Source organism: Manis pentadactyla, chromosome 9, assembly GCF_030020395.1.
Source record: "Manis pentadactyla isolate mManPen7 chromosome 9, mManPen7.hap1, whole genome shotgun sequence".
In the NCBI taxonomy this organism is placed as follows: domain Eukaryota; kingdom Metazoa; phylum Chordata; class Mammalia; order Pholidota; family Manidae; genus Manis; species Manis pentadactyla.
This window is the reverse complement of record NC_080027.1, coordinates 36913453-36928966: the sequence shown is the minus strand read 5'-3', so window position 1 is coordinate 36928966 and position 15514 is coordinate 36913453. Positions and strand designations below refer to the sequence as shown.

At 35.3% G+C, this 15514-nt stretch overlaps 2 protein-coding genes across 4 annotated transcripts in view; both read right to left on the bottom strand.

Annotated features, from left to right (window-relative positions):
* RSF1 (remodeling and spacing factor 1) overlaps positions 1-15514 on the bottom strand; it is a 152475-nt gene that overhangs the window by 60673 nt on the left and 76288 nt on the right. For all 3 annotated transcript variants that reach the window (XM_036895512.2, XM_036895513.2, XM_036895514.2), the window contains 2 exons: positions 7304-7396; positions 5827-6032 (listed from right to left, as the gene is read on the bottom strand). In XM_036895512.2, coding sequence (XP_036751407.2) covers positions 5827-6032; positions 7304-7396 — 299 coding nt within the window. The remainder of the gene's footprint in view (positions 1-5826; positions 6033-7303; positions 7397-15514) is intronic.
* LOC118917563 (60S ribosomal protein L35a-like) lies at positions 9076-9409 on the bottom strand. Its single transcript, XM_036895519.2, is given in 3 exon segments — positions 9076-9155; positions 9158-9184; positions 9187-9409. Coding segments are annotated over 3 exon segments (330 nt in total).

Here is a 15514-nt window from a genome sequence, read left to right as displayed (position 1 = left end):
AAATGCAAAATTAAAACAGCTACTGACAAAGTCAGTCAAGGGATACACAAAGAGTATAGAATATGAAACCTAACATATACAGAGTGGAGAAGGAAGAAAAAGAAGGGAGGGAAAAAAAATCTTCATATTGTGTTTATAACAGCCTAATAAGCAAATTAAGTTGGACTGTTTGACAGTAAAGGAGCTGTCCTTGAACCTTTGGTAACCACGAATCCAAAGCCTGCAATGGCAATGAGTACAGATCTTTCGATAATCACCCTAAATGTAAATGGACTGAATGCACCAATCAAAAGACATACAGTTACAGAATGGATAAAAAAGCAAGGCCCATCTATATGCTGCCTACAAGAGACTCACTTCCTTTAAACCCAAAGACATACACAGACTAAAAGTGAAGGGATGGAAAAAGATATTTCATGCAAACAATAGTGAGGAAAAAGCAGGTGTTGCAGTACTTGTATCAGACAAAATAGACTTCAAAACAAAGAAAGTAACAAGAGACAAAGGACATTACATAATGATAAAGGGGTCAGTCCAACGAGAGGATATAACCATTATAAATATTTAAGCACCCAACACAGGAGCACCCAAAAATATGCAACAAATACTAACAGAATTAAAGGGGGAAATAGAATGCAATGCATTCATTTTGGGAGACTTCAACACACTACTCCAAAGGACAGATCAACCAGACAGAAAATAAGTAAGGAGATAGACACTGAACAAACAATACATTAAAACAGATGGACCTAACAGACATCTACAGAACACTCCACCCAAAAGCAGCAAGATACATATTCTTCACAAGTGCACATGGAACATTTTCCAGAAGAGTCCACATACTAGGCCACAAAAAGAGCCTCAGCCCATTCAAAAAGTTTGAAATTTTACCAACCAATTTCTCAGATCACAAAGGTATGAAACTAGAAATAAATTGTACAAAGAAAACAAAATGACTCACAAACACATGGAGCTTAACAACATGCTCATAAATAATCAATGGATCCATGACCAAATTAAAACTGAGATCAAGCAGTATATGCAAAGAAATCTCAATGCCCCAACTTCTGTGGGACATAGTGGAGGCAGTTCTAAGAGGAAAGTATATAGCAATCCAGGCCTATTTAAAGAAGGAAGAACAATCCCAAATGAACAGTCAAAATTCACAATTATTGAAACTGGAAAAAGATGAACAAATGAGGTCCAAAGTCAGTAGAAGGAGGGACATAGTAAAGATCAGAGAAGAAATAAATAAAATCGAGAATAATAAAACAATAGAAAAAATTAATGAAACCAAAAGCTGGTTCTTTGAAAAATAAACAAAACAATCTGTGTATCTCTTATTTTTCTTATCTTACTGTATTAGCTAGGGCTTCCAGTGTGCTATTGAAGAGGAATTATGAGAGGAGATATCCTTGCCTTGTTCTTGATCTTAGTAGGAAAATTTCAAGTTTCTTCCCATTAAATATGATGTTAGATGTAGGTTCTTTGTAGACATTCTTTCTCAAGTTAAAGAAGTTCCCCTCTTTTTCTAGTTAATGAATTTTTCTTAAACACGAGTGAGTGGATTTTATCAAATGGTTTTTCTACATCTATTGTTTAATCATGTGACTGACTTTTCTTCTTTAGCCTGTTCACTGATGGATTACCTTAATTGATTTTCGAATGATGCACTAGTCTTGCACACCTGATATAATTCCTACTTGGTTGTGGTGTATTCTTTTTATACATTGCTGGAATTAATCTGCTAGTATTTTTTGAGGATTTTTGCATCTATGTTCACGAGAGGTGTTGGTCTATATTTTTCTTGTAATGTCTTTGTTTGAATTAGGGTAATGCTGGGCTTCACACAAGTTAGGAATTGTTCCCTCTTCTTCTATCTTCTAAAAGAGATTAAAGAGAGTTGGTATAATTTCTTATTTATGTTTAGTAGAATTCACTAGTGAATCCATCTAGGCATGGTGATTTCTGCTTTAGAGAGTTATTAATTATTGATCCAATTTCTTTTAAAAGATACAGGCCTGCCCATATTGTCTGTTTCTTCTGGTGTGAGTTTGGCAAATTGTGTCTTTCATGGAATTGGTTCATTTCATCTAGTTATCAAATTTGTGGGCAGAGTTGTTCACAGTATTTCTTTAATATCCTTTTAATGTCCATGGGCTCTATAATGATGTTCCTTTCTCTCACCTCTGATATTAGTAATTTGTATCCCCTCTTTCTGTTTTCTTAGTTAGCCTGGCTAGAGGCTTAGTTAGCTCGCTAATTTTATTGATCTTTTCAAAGAACCAACCTTTGCTTTATATATGTTTATGCTATAAATTAAACTCCAAACACTGGTATTGCTGCAAATTTTCAACCACACGTTTTGATATATTGTATTTTCATTTTCACTTAATTCAAAATACTAAAAAAATTCTCTTGATCATTTTTCTTTGACTCATGTGTTATTTAAGAAGTATGATGTTTAATCTCTAAGTAACTGGGGATTTCACAGCTATTTTTCTATTACTGATTTCTACCTTAAATCCATCGTGATCTGAGAGTAGACACTGTATGTTTCCTAGATATTAAATTTTCAGAAGATAAAATACATAAAATGCTCTTTTTTGGTGGATTCCTATTTTTAGAAAAAAGATACATTTGATTTTTAAGTTGCAAAGTTCAGTTGCATTTCTAAATTTATTAATCACTAAGAAGGCTGACTTAATGACAAAATAGAATTCTAAAGACTATCTAACTTTTGTTACATAATCTTCTTTGAAGGATTACAAAGAAACATGTTTCCAACACCAGAAATCCCCAAGAAAATAAGTGTTACTTATTAAGAAAGTTTTAAACAAGAGAAGCAAACTTTTCATTACACAACAAAAATAATATTCACTAGTGAAAAAAAGAATCAAGCACAATCTATTAAATGAAAGTCAAAATTCTATTTGTTTTACTTGCTTTTATAACCCTGAGTTTCTAAAATTATTTCTTGTTAAAAAGGTTACTATCTCCTTCAAAACTCCACTTAACATAGCAAGTTTAGAAAATGCATTTGACAGCCAAAAGAAAATCATTCCTCTGCAATATAAAAAAAAGCAAATGTTATCACTTCAATAAGCTCGGTTCTACCTCCCCATAATTTGTATCCACCGATCCTGGCTCAGCCCTTAAGGGAAATACTCTTACACAAATCAATCCAGTAAATGTTTAAAGACAGTTATATCTTCCTCAATTTCTGCTAGATGAAGCATTTTCAGTTCACTCTATCAACTTCTTTGTGATTCTTCCTGTAAAAGACTTACTCTACTATATCAATATTCTTAGAGTTTGACATCCAAATCTAAATACTATACTCTAGGAAATATCTCATCAAGGCCAAGTAAGATGATACTCTACATTATTTTGGGTATCTTAAGTATTTTACTGACAACTAAGATCTCAATTTTGGGGAGAGGCAATAACAACACAATGTATTTCATATTCAACTCTGACAAAAATGATAGACCTATCTGTACAAGACAGTTCACATTTATTAAAAGAAGTATTGCTGTGTTGAGTTAAAGCTAACTAAAATGCCATGTCACAGGATATATCTTTTTAAGAAGTATAAACAGACCAAATTGAGAATTTGTGGAAAACTATGGTACTTTCACAGAAAACATACATATTAAATACAACTAAGAGCTACAACTTATAATGTAAAGGAATTCACAGGTGCCTGAAATTCACCTAGAGAGTCCAGAGCTGTACTATTCATTACTACATCCCCAATTGCTCTGCACAATGCTTATTACACAAGTAGGTATTAATTTAATTTAATGAAATAAAGGAACATCAATCAGCGTGACAGTCAGGTGTTTAGAATTTGGTTTTAACTACCTGAAATCAGAGTTAATAAATTCCATGGTTTCTTAATGGTCCTAGATAATACCACACATTTGGGGAAAGCTGCCTGGTACATCTGCAGATAGGAATACACATATTCATAGATGTTCTTCAAAAAGGTTAAAAATAACCTGGCACCAGTTCTCAATGGAAATCTGTGTTTGTGAAGATGAGAAAATTGTTCAGGCATTCTATATAAGCATTTGCTTCTGAACAACTACCACATACACCATTTTATATTTATCACAGCCAGATTTTCATACATGGAAAGATTACCCAAAAATAAGCAGAAGCACAAAATAAAACTTGGAAGAACATAAAGGATGAGAATAGGTGACAGTGGCCTCTTTGGAATTTTGCCCTTTCCTCATTCTGCTAATAAACATTTCTTCTACAAAGAAACTAAGTTGCAGTCTTTGGGGCTAGAATTAGAAGACAAGCCAATAGTCAAAAAGGTTGGGAGAAAAGGAACAACTTTCTTTGAGCATGTATTATGGTCCTAGTATGATTTCTCATATATTCCTTACAATAACTTTATTGGGGAAGTAGTATCATCCTCATTTTAGAGTGTGGGAAAGATAGGATCAGGGAAATGAAGTAATCTCTCTACAGATACACAGTAAGCAGAGGAACCCAAATTCCAACAGTTACTTTCTCTCACTTTGTTAAATAAGGGTATAATCTACTTAAAACAGTGTTCATTAGAAGTTGCTTTAAGCATATATGACTGATCAATTACAATCGTAAATATTCTTCTGCATTACACTGTCTTCATCTACAAAGTGGGAGAGAGTATCTCTTAAACATCTATGTAAGATTGATGTAGGAGACAGTAGAAGAGGTGGTAAAACATCAAGAACAGAACCTCATTCAGTGTACATGTTCATAGGGAGAGATGTTGAGTAAATTTTACTTCACCAACTACTCTGCTAATCTCCACTTAGTAAATTTACTACATATAGTAAGTTACTACATATAGTAAGTAAGGAGAACCATATAGTATGTTAAAAGGGTACTTATAAAAAACACTCCCCTTGGAGCTCATTTGATTCACATTATTCTTATGGAATGAAAATTGAGTTTCCCTGACCCAAACAAATATTCTAAATTTCTACAGATTATCTCTTCAAAACATTAATAATTACTAATAAAAATCTGCTAAAATTAAAAATGAGTAAAACAGAAATGAGTTAAAGTCAAAGGAATTTTCAGAAGCCGGTGGTTATATAGCCACTAGTTCTACCTTAGTTATAAATTCCCTGATATTTTTCATAATTAATATAAACTGTGGGTATTAGTGGAATAAATTCTAAATCAAGTTCCAAAAAACAGAAAATATGAGACACAAAAGTTCTGAGTAACAGTCTCAGTGTCACAGATTTTTAAAAGTTGTTTTATTTCAAGGTTGTATATTAAATGTTTCTGTTCAAATATATGGGTCAATACAAATAAACCAAGATTTTTTAAAAAGGACAATGGAAAAAAGCATGATGCTCCTCAGATTTCTTCCAGAACCCCAGTAAAGAAGTGTATACACAGTAAAAATTGAAAATATACTAAAGTATCAAGATGAATTGGCCAAATTAAAATAATGAGTAATAAATAAATAATGCCTAATAGAGAACAATAGCTAAGAACCAAACAACACTTTACTTATATTTTTTATGGTTTTTTCTGTGCATATTATCCATGCACTATATTTCTCAGATTCCAGCTATATGAAGTACAAGGTTTTATGTGCTGAAATGGAGCACACTGCTAAGTATATTTATTTATTTGATAAATAATTAAGTTCCTAGTATGGCTATAAGGCTGAGCACTAGGTTAGATCCTGCAAATTCCCCAGCCTCACAAAAAAGGGACAACCCCAGCTTCAGAGATTATATTCCACTAGAGAAGAGATTGAAGTAAGAAACATGCAAATAAATGTAAAAAGATTCCAATGGAAGATACCTGACAATGCATTTCCATGAAGAGCCATCTTGATCATCTTGTTCTTCTATGTACATTCTGACATTGTGATCTTGATCCAACTGGTACCAGTACATGAGACCGTCTTTGTCTCGGCCAATTGGCTGGAGACGCATGGTATCAGCATCCTCCTCATTGATAATATTCTTGAATTTGAGATTGTCATCAAACTGACACTCACAGAGGTACTGGAAAATAGTCACAACATGGCTTAAAATACCCCATAAGTGTTTTTGCATCACAGTAAATGTGTTAAGTTCAACTACAGAACTGATTCAGGGACAAGAGCAGAAAGAACATGTGTTGCTTATCCATCCTTAACTATCTTCATCCCACTTTTGTACAACCTATTTAGAATAAACAATCTAAAATGATAGAATAACCAATTTAAAAAGATGAATTTTAAGTTAACATTTTATTTTTCTATTACATAAATTTACAGGTTAACATAACCAGAAGCACAAAAAAAATCAAGTTGAATTTCAAAAGCACTGAGTCTGTTTGCATACAGTCTCCCAAATTGTCTCAGGGTATAAAACTGTCAATGATTCTTTCTCTCATAAAGCTTTTAGATGAACATTATTCCTAAAATGGCGACGACCCATTCTTCAAAATCTGAGACATGTAGTTTTCAAGGAAGGGAGTCTCACAGATAGCTGTCTTTAGGGAATTCTCTTAATAAAAAGATGTGCTAGCAGCAGAGTCACAGACTCCAAGAAGGAACTAGTGGTTACCAAAGCGAAGTGGGAAGGGAGAAGGGGATAAAGGGGCACTATAATCCACAGTCACAAGACAGGTAGGTTACGGGGAAGGCAGTACAGCACGGAGAAGACAAGTCATGACTCCATAGCATCTTACTACGCTGACAGACAGTGACCGCCACGGGGGGGTGAGGACTTGATAATATGGGTGACTGTGAAACCACAATGTCGTTCATGTGAAACCTTCATAAGATTGTATATCAATAATACTTTAATTTAAAAAAAAAGATATTTGCATGACTGAACTGGAGGACCTAACTTCTTGTTATACTTTTTTGTATATGATAAGGGTATAAAGTCAGGTTTCTTCCCTGAACCTCTCTGCCCAGGCAGATAACACATGAAGTTCCTATCAGAGCCTTTTTGCCTTTGCCTGCATTACCTAGCCCAGTCGTCTCTTTTCCTTTAAAAGTATTTTTTCCTTCATTATGCTGGCCACTTTGCTAATAATTAGGACCAGCACTCTGAAGTGGGCAGGAAGAGAAAGGGAAACACAAAACTGAAAAAAAATCTACTTTGAAAATACCTGTTTTAATCAAGTAGGTTTGGTTAGGTGAGAGTTTTATTAGACAAAGAGAAAATCTTTTCCCCTTTTCCATTAACAATAGAATGCCTACTTTCCAGTTATTTTTCCACTTCAAAAGGAGACAAAGTGAATTTTTAATTAAAATAATTTTAACAAATAATAAATATATTACCTTTAAGAGTGCTAGTTTGCATTCAACACTCATTTCAAGATAGCCCTTCTTCTCCATCTCCCATGCCCACGTGCTATTAAATTCTTGGCATATCTGTTAGAGAAAGTGAATATCTTAATACATAAAAGCAATTTCTATTTACATTGCTAGTTTTGTTGTACAATTACATAAACTGTTCTTATTAATACATATTACAAAGGAAAAAGCTTATACCAAACATACTCCAATTTGATTCCACCAAAAACGCATACTACTTAATATAGCAGAAATGTTTACTATTCTCTAATGACTGAATTTAAGGTAGGTAGCAATCTTTGTAGCTGTCTCCTTTGCTCTCAAGAATTTTGTACACACTTTTGTGATACATTTTCCCAATGAAAGGAATTATCTGATTCCATCTCTAAATGGCTCTAAGTACAATAGTTTATCCATCTCTATGTCTAGAACAGAAGTAGGCTCAAAGAACATGCCAAATTCTAGACATATTTTTAATAAAGTCTCTCTCCAACCTAATGTGCTCCTTTTTAAGGGCAAATATTCCATCACTTGGCATTTGAGAACTTCTATTATGTGGCATTAACTTTAAGTTCTATTCTTCTCTCCCTATACAAGCATTTCAGGCATGCTACAGCCGCTCTAACAGGCTGAGGAAAGAAGGCTCGGATAACCAGTCTACTCAATAACAAGGACTAATCAGGAGAAATACTATGGGTTGTATGACCTCTGTGAGCCAGTTTCTTTAGCAATTAAAGAGTACTGATCTTTTAAAGGTAATGAAATAGGCATGAAAAATGACACAAAGTGTCTAACTACTTCATGCTTTCTGTTTTTGTAGTTCAAACTTTTATTTCAACCCAGAAATTTAAAATATTATGCAGCCCTTTTTTTTCCCTATTATGCTGAATTATCTCAACTCTGCAATTTACTACATTATAACATGGAGTTAAGGAAAGCTACACTGTCCAGGCAATCTCACCCCCCAAACACAGTATATTACTTTTTCTAAGGCACATGGCATTATTTTGACATTTTCAATATATACATTATTACAGTCAAATATTATATACTGGAATGCTTTGTCCAGTCACAAATTCCAAAGATATCACACCCCTGCCTATCTGAATGAGCTGCCAAATACCATCATTATAATCTCCATTCAAGTTTTCCCAACTACCATTTTTAAATCACAAGTTTCCCAACCGATCTATAACAAGTACCTACTATTCCAAAGTTCCTTAAGAGGTCATCAATATAATTTTAAGTTTCTTTTACCAACTCTCATTCTAATGAGGCAGGCAGCTACATTAATAAACCACACAGTACCAAAGTTGAAATAAACCTATAGGGAAGAGTTACAGATCCGTCTTGATTTAGAAATCTGTGTTATGGTGTATATCTTATACTAGATAAAATTTCTGGCTTCTGTCCTTCATGGAATATGCTGCCTCCATTTCTCCAAAAGGTTTCAGAGGCTAGGTTCAGTGGTCCATCACTATAAACCTTTCAATATACTCCTTTCCATTGTCCCCAACCAAAACTTACTTTTTTTCCACACCAGGTAAGGCCTTGTGTTAAGATACTCATTAAAATCTGTTTAAATCGCTATAAATTGCTATTACATATAACTCTGGATACCCTGCACTCCCAAAATACTTGGTAACCACCACCATTTCAGCACACAGCACCTGGAGTTAGGGCAAACAGACTTTTAAGCCATTTAACAAGAACACAAGAGAGCAAATCCTATTTTACGTGTTTACTTTTCAGTAAGCTTAAATCCTTGAAGGGTATAGCATCACATGAATTCTGTGTCCAATGGCCTTAGCAGGAAGGTTGCTTCGGAATTTGGCACAACCATGCCACTGTTTTCATGAGCAGAATTAACTTTCCCCAGATTACTCTAGTTTTGTTTGGTTTGCCACCAGGAGTCACTGTGCTGTTCTTTGCTTTGTATACATAAGCACATCTCTTGCGTAGACAGAATTCAGTTTTATCTGGAGCATAAACACCTTCAATTTTAGGAAGAGCTGTGTGCTCCTTCCTCTGGTTCCGGAGACCCTTCTTATAGCCAGTAAAAAGGGCCTTGGACCACAGCCTTCCAGGCATATATGTTGGTTTAGGGTCCTGTTCCCAGCAGGCCTCCAGAGGCGCCAAGATGGCAGAAAGAGGACTTCATGCTCTCTTTCCAATCTAAGAAGCACAGTATGAAAAACAAAGGAGAAGAATAGACACAAGGCACAAGATTACTTGGGAGCTTGGACAATTGGTTGGAGAGCCAAGGTAGGAAAAAACAAGTAGGCAACTGGGACTGCTCATATAACCACCTCGACCTAGGATTATGACCAGGATAGCCCTCCTGGGTGGGTCACTCTCTTCCTATCCTGCACTGCTGTCATCCTTTTTACCAATTTATATAATAAAATCACAGGATATCATTGCTACAACAGAGCAAGAATATAAAGCAAACAGTATGGCCAGAAACTAGAATGTGGGATCTGCAAAGGCACAGAGGAAAAATGAGCTCTTCAATCTACCTCATCTGACTGATAGTGCTGTATTTTATATAGAGAAAAAAACTGAGATAGAAAGAGGAAAAGGCAATTTGAGGATTACACAGACCCTAAAACAATTATATCAAAGCTAAAAGGTAAGGATCTGAATAGACATTTTGCCAAAGAATGTCCAAAGAGCACAAGTGATGATCAACATCACTAGTCATTAGGGAAATGCAAATCTAAACCAGTGACATACTACTTCATATCCATTAGAGTAGCAGTGATCAAAAAGATGGGTTATAGCAAATGTTGGTGAGGATGAGGAGAGCTTAAAACACATATAGATAGTTGATGGGAACATAAAATGATGCAGCTGCTTTGTAAAAGCTTAACAGTTGTTCCTCAAAATACTGAATTATCTTAGCAGTTGCATTCCTAGGTATTTACACAAGAAAAATGAAAATATGTATTAGCACAAAATCTCATACAAATGTTCCTAAAAACACTATTCACAATAGTCATACCCATACAATGAAATTTTACACAGCTATAAAAAGGAATGAAGTAGTTATACATTCTACGCACGAACATTAAAAACATTATGCCAAGTGAAAGAAACCAGAAATAAGAAAACCACATGTTGTATGACTCTACATACATGAGATAACCCAAACAGTCAAAACCATATAGACTAATGGTGGATTAGTAGTTGCCAGGGATGGGTAAAGTTACAAATAGAGAGTGATTGCTAATGGGTGGATTTCTTTTATGGAGTGATAATAATGTTCTAGAATTAAAAGAGTGGTTGATGCTTGTACATCCTTGTGAATATTCTAAAAAGCACTGAGTTGTATTATTTTAAAAGGGTGAATTTTATGGTATATGAATAATATCTCAATTTTTAAAAAACAGAGGGACAGCCAACCATGCAGCCAATAACCCAGCTTACTGGATGAAGCATCAAGTGCTCTGGTCCATAGCATGTCCCTAAAAGAAGAGGATGCTGGCTAATCACCCTAGAAGCTACAGCCGACTGTGGGGAAGCCCATCTTCAGAATCTGAGAGGGACTGAGTGAGAATGACAGCCTCAACGCTTTGCTAATAACCCAGGTACAAAAGCACAGCCAATCATGGTGTCAAGGGTACCAAGATAACTGAATAACTATTGATTATCATTTACTGTGTAAAAGGGGAGAAAAGAGAGAGGTGGATACCTAAGATAATTAAAATACAGGCCTCTGCCTCCACACTGCTTAACTTCAATTTACTGACCTTCTTTATTTACAGTATTTAATGTGCTAAATTTTTGCTGTGCTAATATTCAGAGATAAATATGCTACTCATTTTCTGTTTCTTCACAGGCAATGTAGATATATATATTATTGTACCAGTTGAGGTTAAAAAAGGGTGGGGAGCGCTAATATTAGATTTGCCCAAATAAACATAACCTATTGTTACACAAAATAAAAACTGCAAATAAATCTTGCCAAAAAAAAAAGAGTACTCTGACACTTAGATAATTCTTATGCAGGACTGTATCATCTACACCAGGGATCAGCAAACTTTTTCTGTTAAGGGCCAAACAGGAAATAATTCAGGCTTTGTAGACTATAGGGTCTCTTTTTCAACTATTTAACTCTGCTGTTATAGTACAAAAGCAGTTGTAGAAAATATATAAATGAATGAGCTTAGCTGTGTTCCAACACCACTCTATTTATGGATGAGAACATTTGAATTTCATATAATATTCACATGTCAATCATTCTCCCAACCATTTAAATATGTAAAAACAATTCTTAGTTTTTGAGCCATACCTAAACAGGCAGCAAGCCAGATCTGGCCCACCGGCCATAGTTTGCCCAGAATGCCAGAAACTGTGTCTATCAGTCCCTGTGTACGACAGCTATTCCTGGATCCCTGAACCAATGGTAAGCCTATTAGATTGGTATTTCATACTGACTCCCCACCTCCAATTTGATTCTGACCAAGCAGCCTTATAATTATAATTTGGTTTTGCATGCAATTTGTCTTTGGAGAATGTTCCAATATCCAAAACATGAACATTTTGGTATAACATTCGTATTTATCACATAATACTGGCATTATGTTTGATTCTCTCTAAAGCTGGTTAATGAGAAGCTCTGTCCTACTGTGTGCCCTGCATGGTACTTAAGGAACAGTTTTTCTGATACACACACAAAATCAATGTTCTGAGCCCGCAAGGCTGAATGCCATTCTGCCTGAGAGGCCCCTTGGCCACCTGCCTGCTGTCATTCCAATAACCTGTGTCTCTTCCTCCTAATTTCTACACACAGAAAAACAAGGCTGAGGATGGAAAATGTTGGGAGAATGGGAAAGAGCATTTAAAAGTTCACATCAGCTCAACAGTTTTAAGAAAGGTGGTTTAACATGCCTACACAGCAAATATACAGAATTTAGCTCGGTGAGATTATTAACATATTAATCTTGGACTCATACACCCAATTGAAGTACCAATAATCCTTCCCTAGACAACTCAGAATATAAGCATTAAAAAGGAGATGGGGAGGAGGCAGAACTGCAAATATTCTCAGCATGAACTTCCACATCCCTGTACCAAAAGGCTAGACAAAACTTTAGTGTGGCCTCTAGTAATCTCAGAACACTTCCCTGGGACAGCCCTGCTCTCCGAGTTCCTGTTTAGACAACTTAAGGTTGCCAAAAGTATTTACCATTTGTTCCAGCCAACACCTGACCTAAGTCACTATCCTCTTTTTTCATTTATCTTAAAAACAAACAAACAACTTACAATTGTATATCTTTCCTCTATCCTTTGAGGTACATATGTACCTAGAAGACAGAAGTGTCTTTTAAGGACCTGAAAGCCATTCCTTTGATACATCATCAGGAAGAACAGGGCCTCCCAGACTCTGTGGAGGGTAAAAGTCTAACTTCCATAGGTGGCAGGCACAGAAGGCTTAATGTAGTTGACTTTGACAAACCCTCATACCTGCTTTTTCTAATTTTTCATATCCTGAACTCTGCTTGACCCCTTTTCCTCCCTCATTCATTTCTCCCAACTCCCTCATTCTATCTTTAAAACACCAGTCAGCTCTGGGCAAACTGGAATTGAGCTCAGCGCACTCTTCTACCAAGTTACTATTCAGTAGTTACTGAATAAAATCTGTCTTTATTGCCTTTAACTAGTGTCTGGCTTTGTTTATCTTTGACAGGGGGAGTCCTTGGATATCATTCCGATGGAAATCTTTATTTTAAAATTGAGACACATTAAGTTTAAAGAGATGCATTTATCTATTAATTTCATAAATATTTATTGAGTATTTATACATACTTTATGGCAGGAACTAGTCAAGAAGCTGGGATACCATAGTGAAGAAGACAGACAGCATGCTATCATGGAGGTTACATTCTAGGAGGTAGTCCAACAGGTAAAAATAGGAAAGTATCAAGTAGAGGAAAAACCTATGTTGAAAATAATACGGAGTAATGTGATAGAGAACCTCTGAGGGCTACTCTGGATTGTATGCTCAGGGAAAGGCCTCATCTAAAAAGTTGGCATCTGACACAAAAAACTGAAACATGACTTAACAGAAATCAGCCACAAGAAGATCCAAAGTAGGAATGTTTCAGGCAAAGAAACAACCTAGCACAATGGCCTGATGGTTTGGCATACTAGAAAAACAGAAAGAAGATCAGCGTAAATGAAGTAGACTAAGGGGTAAAGTAGCAGAAGATGAGGTTGAAGAGATAACCAAGGACCAAACTGTGTAGGCCAGCATAAGAAATTGAGATTTTGTTGCTAGTACGATAGAAGGCCACTGGAGGATTTTAAAGGGGGGAATAACAAGATCTATGTTTCAATAATGGCTGTTGTGTGGAAAATGGATTGCAGAGCAGAAAGAATGGAAACTAAGAAACCAATTTTAAGCAAGAGATAATGATGACATGGACTAAGGTGGTGGTAGTTGAACAGAAATAAATAACTATACTTTAGAGGTAGAATCATCAGGACTTTTAGTAGAACTGGAACAACTGTGGAGGGTGACTGCAAAGAAAAAATAAAGGTGACATCTAGATTCCTTGGCTTGAACAAGTGGAAAGATAAAGGTGCTTTTAACTAAGGTATTAAGGGAATACTTGAGAAAGGGGAGTTAACAAGAGATCTATTTTGTACCTAATGAGCATGAGGTATGTATTAGACATCTAAGAAGTGTCTTGCTCAAAGTTAGTGACTAACCTGGAACTTAAAGCTTATGACTCCTAGTTCAGAGATTTTCAAATCTGAGTCAAGAAGAGTTCATATAGCTGAGCTCTGAGAAATCAAAAGCTGTGCTGACCCATCTTCAAATCTCTAGCTTGTGACAAAGTATGAGATATAATATCTTATGAATAAATGAAAAACACAAAAATAATGCCTTTATCTTAATTTGGAAATTCTTTTAAGTTAATCACCATTAATTTCTGTAGCCAACACATCTTATAAATTCTCACTAGAATAATAACAGCTAACATTATTGCATGTCAAGTACTGTTCTAAGTGATTTAAGACATTATCAGTTCTCCAAAAATAGAAGTACCATTTGACCCAGTAGTTTACACTCTCAGAAATTTACCCAAAATTCCTGATTCAAAAAGACTTATGCACTCCTATGTTTATCACCACTATCTGCAATAGCCAAGATACGTAAGCAACCTGAGTGTCCATCAGTAGATGAACTGATAAAGAAGTGGTACATACACAATGTATTATTATTCATCCATAAAAAGAAAAGAAATCCACCCATTTGCAACAACATGAATGGATCTAGAGGATACTATGCTCAGTGAAACAAGCCAAACAGATAGACAAATACCATATGATTTCACTTATTTGTGGAATATGAAAACAAAGCAAACAGAAGGAACAAAATAGCATTAGACTCATAGACACTGAGAAGTGAGTAGTGGTTACCAAAGGGGAGGGCGATGGGGCAGGTGGTAGGGGAAGGGGAAGGGGTAAAGGGTGCAATAATTTGCAATCACAGTAAGCTGGTCATGGGGATATAGTCAATGATTCTGTAATATCTTATTACACTGAAAGATAGTAACCACACTAGATGGGGTGAGGACTTGATAATATGGGTAACTGATGAACCACTGTGTTGTATATTTGAAAGCAACATAAGATTGTATATCAATGACAATTAAAAAAAGATATCAGTTCTCATAAGCCTTAGATGGGTATACTGTTATCCTCAGAAGTTTATGTGCTTTAGTAATTCTTTTTTCTCTTATTCCATGGCTATCTCTAGTCATTTATAGTGAAATCAGTATATATTAGATAACAGGTCAGTTGCCCCCAACAGGGCTGTAGACAAAGGCTAGAGTGAGAATTATAATTCATCTAGCTCCATTATTTATACTCAAATTACACCTCATCAAGTCTCCGTGACCTGGTATTTAATTATGTCCAACTGTTTTGCATATAATATTCTTTCTGGATGACTAAATCAAACATCTGCAGAGCTTATTAAGCATTAGAAAGGCAAAAATGAATTAGCAGACAGTCTGCCCTAAGAAGTTCAGAATTCAGTGAGAGACCATCATGTAAACAAATAATTATGAGGGAAAAAGTAGTCGAGTGAGTTATATACATACAAACTGAGTAATGGATATATTTATAAACTACTACGAATATACAGTGGAGAGAAATCCTAATTTATTAGCCAGTGGGTGA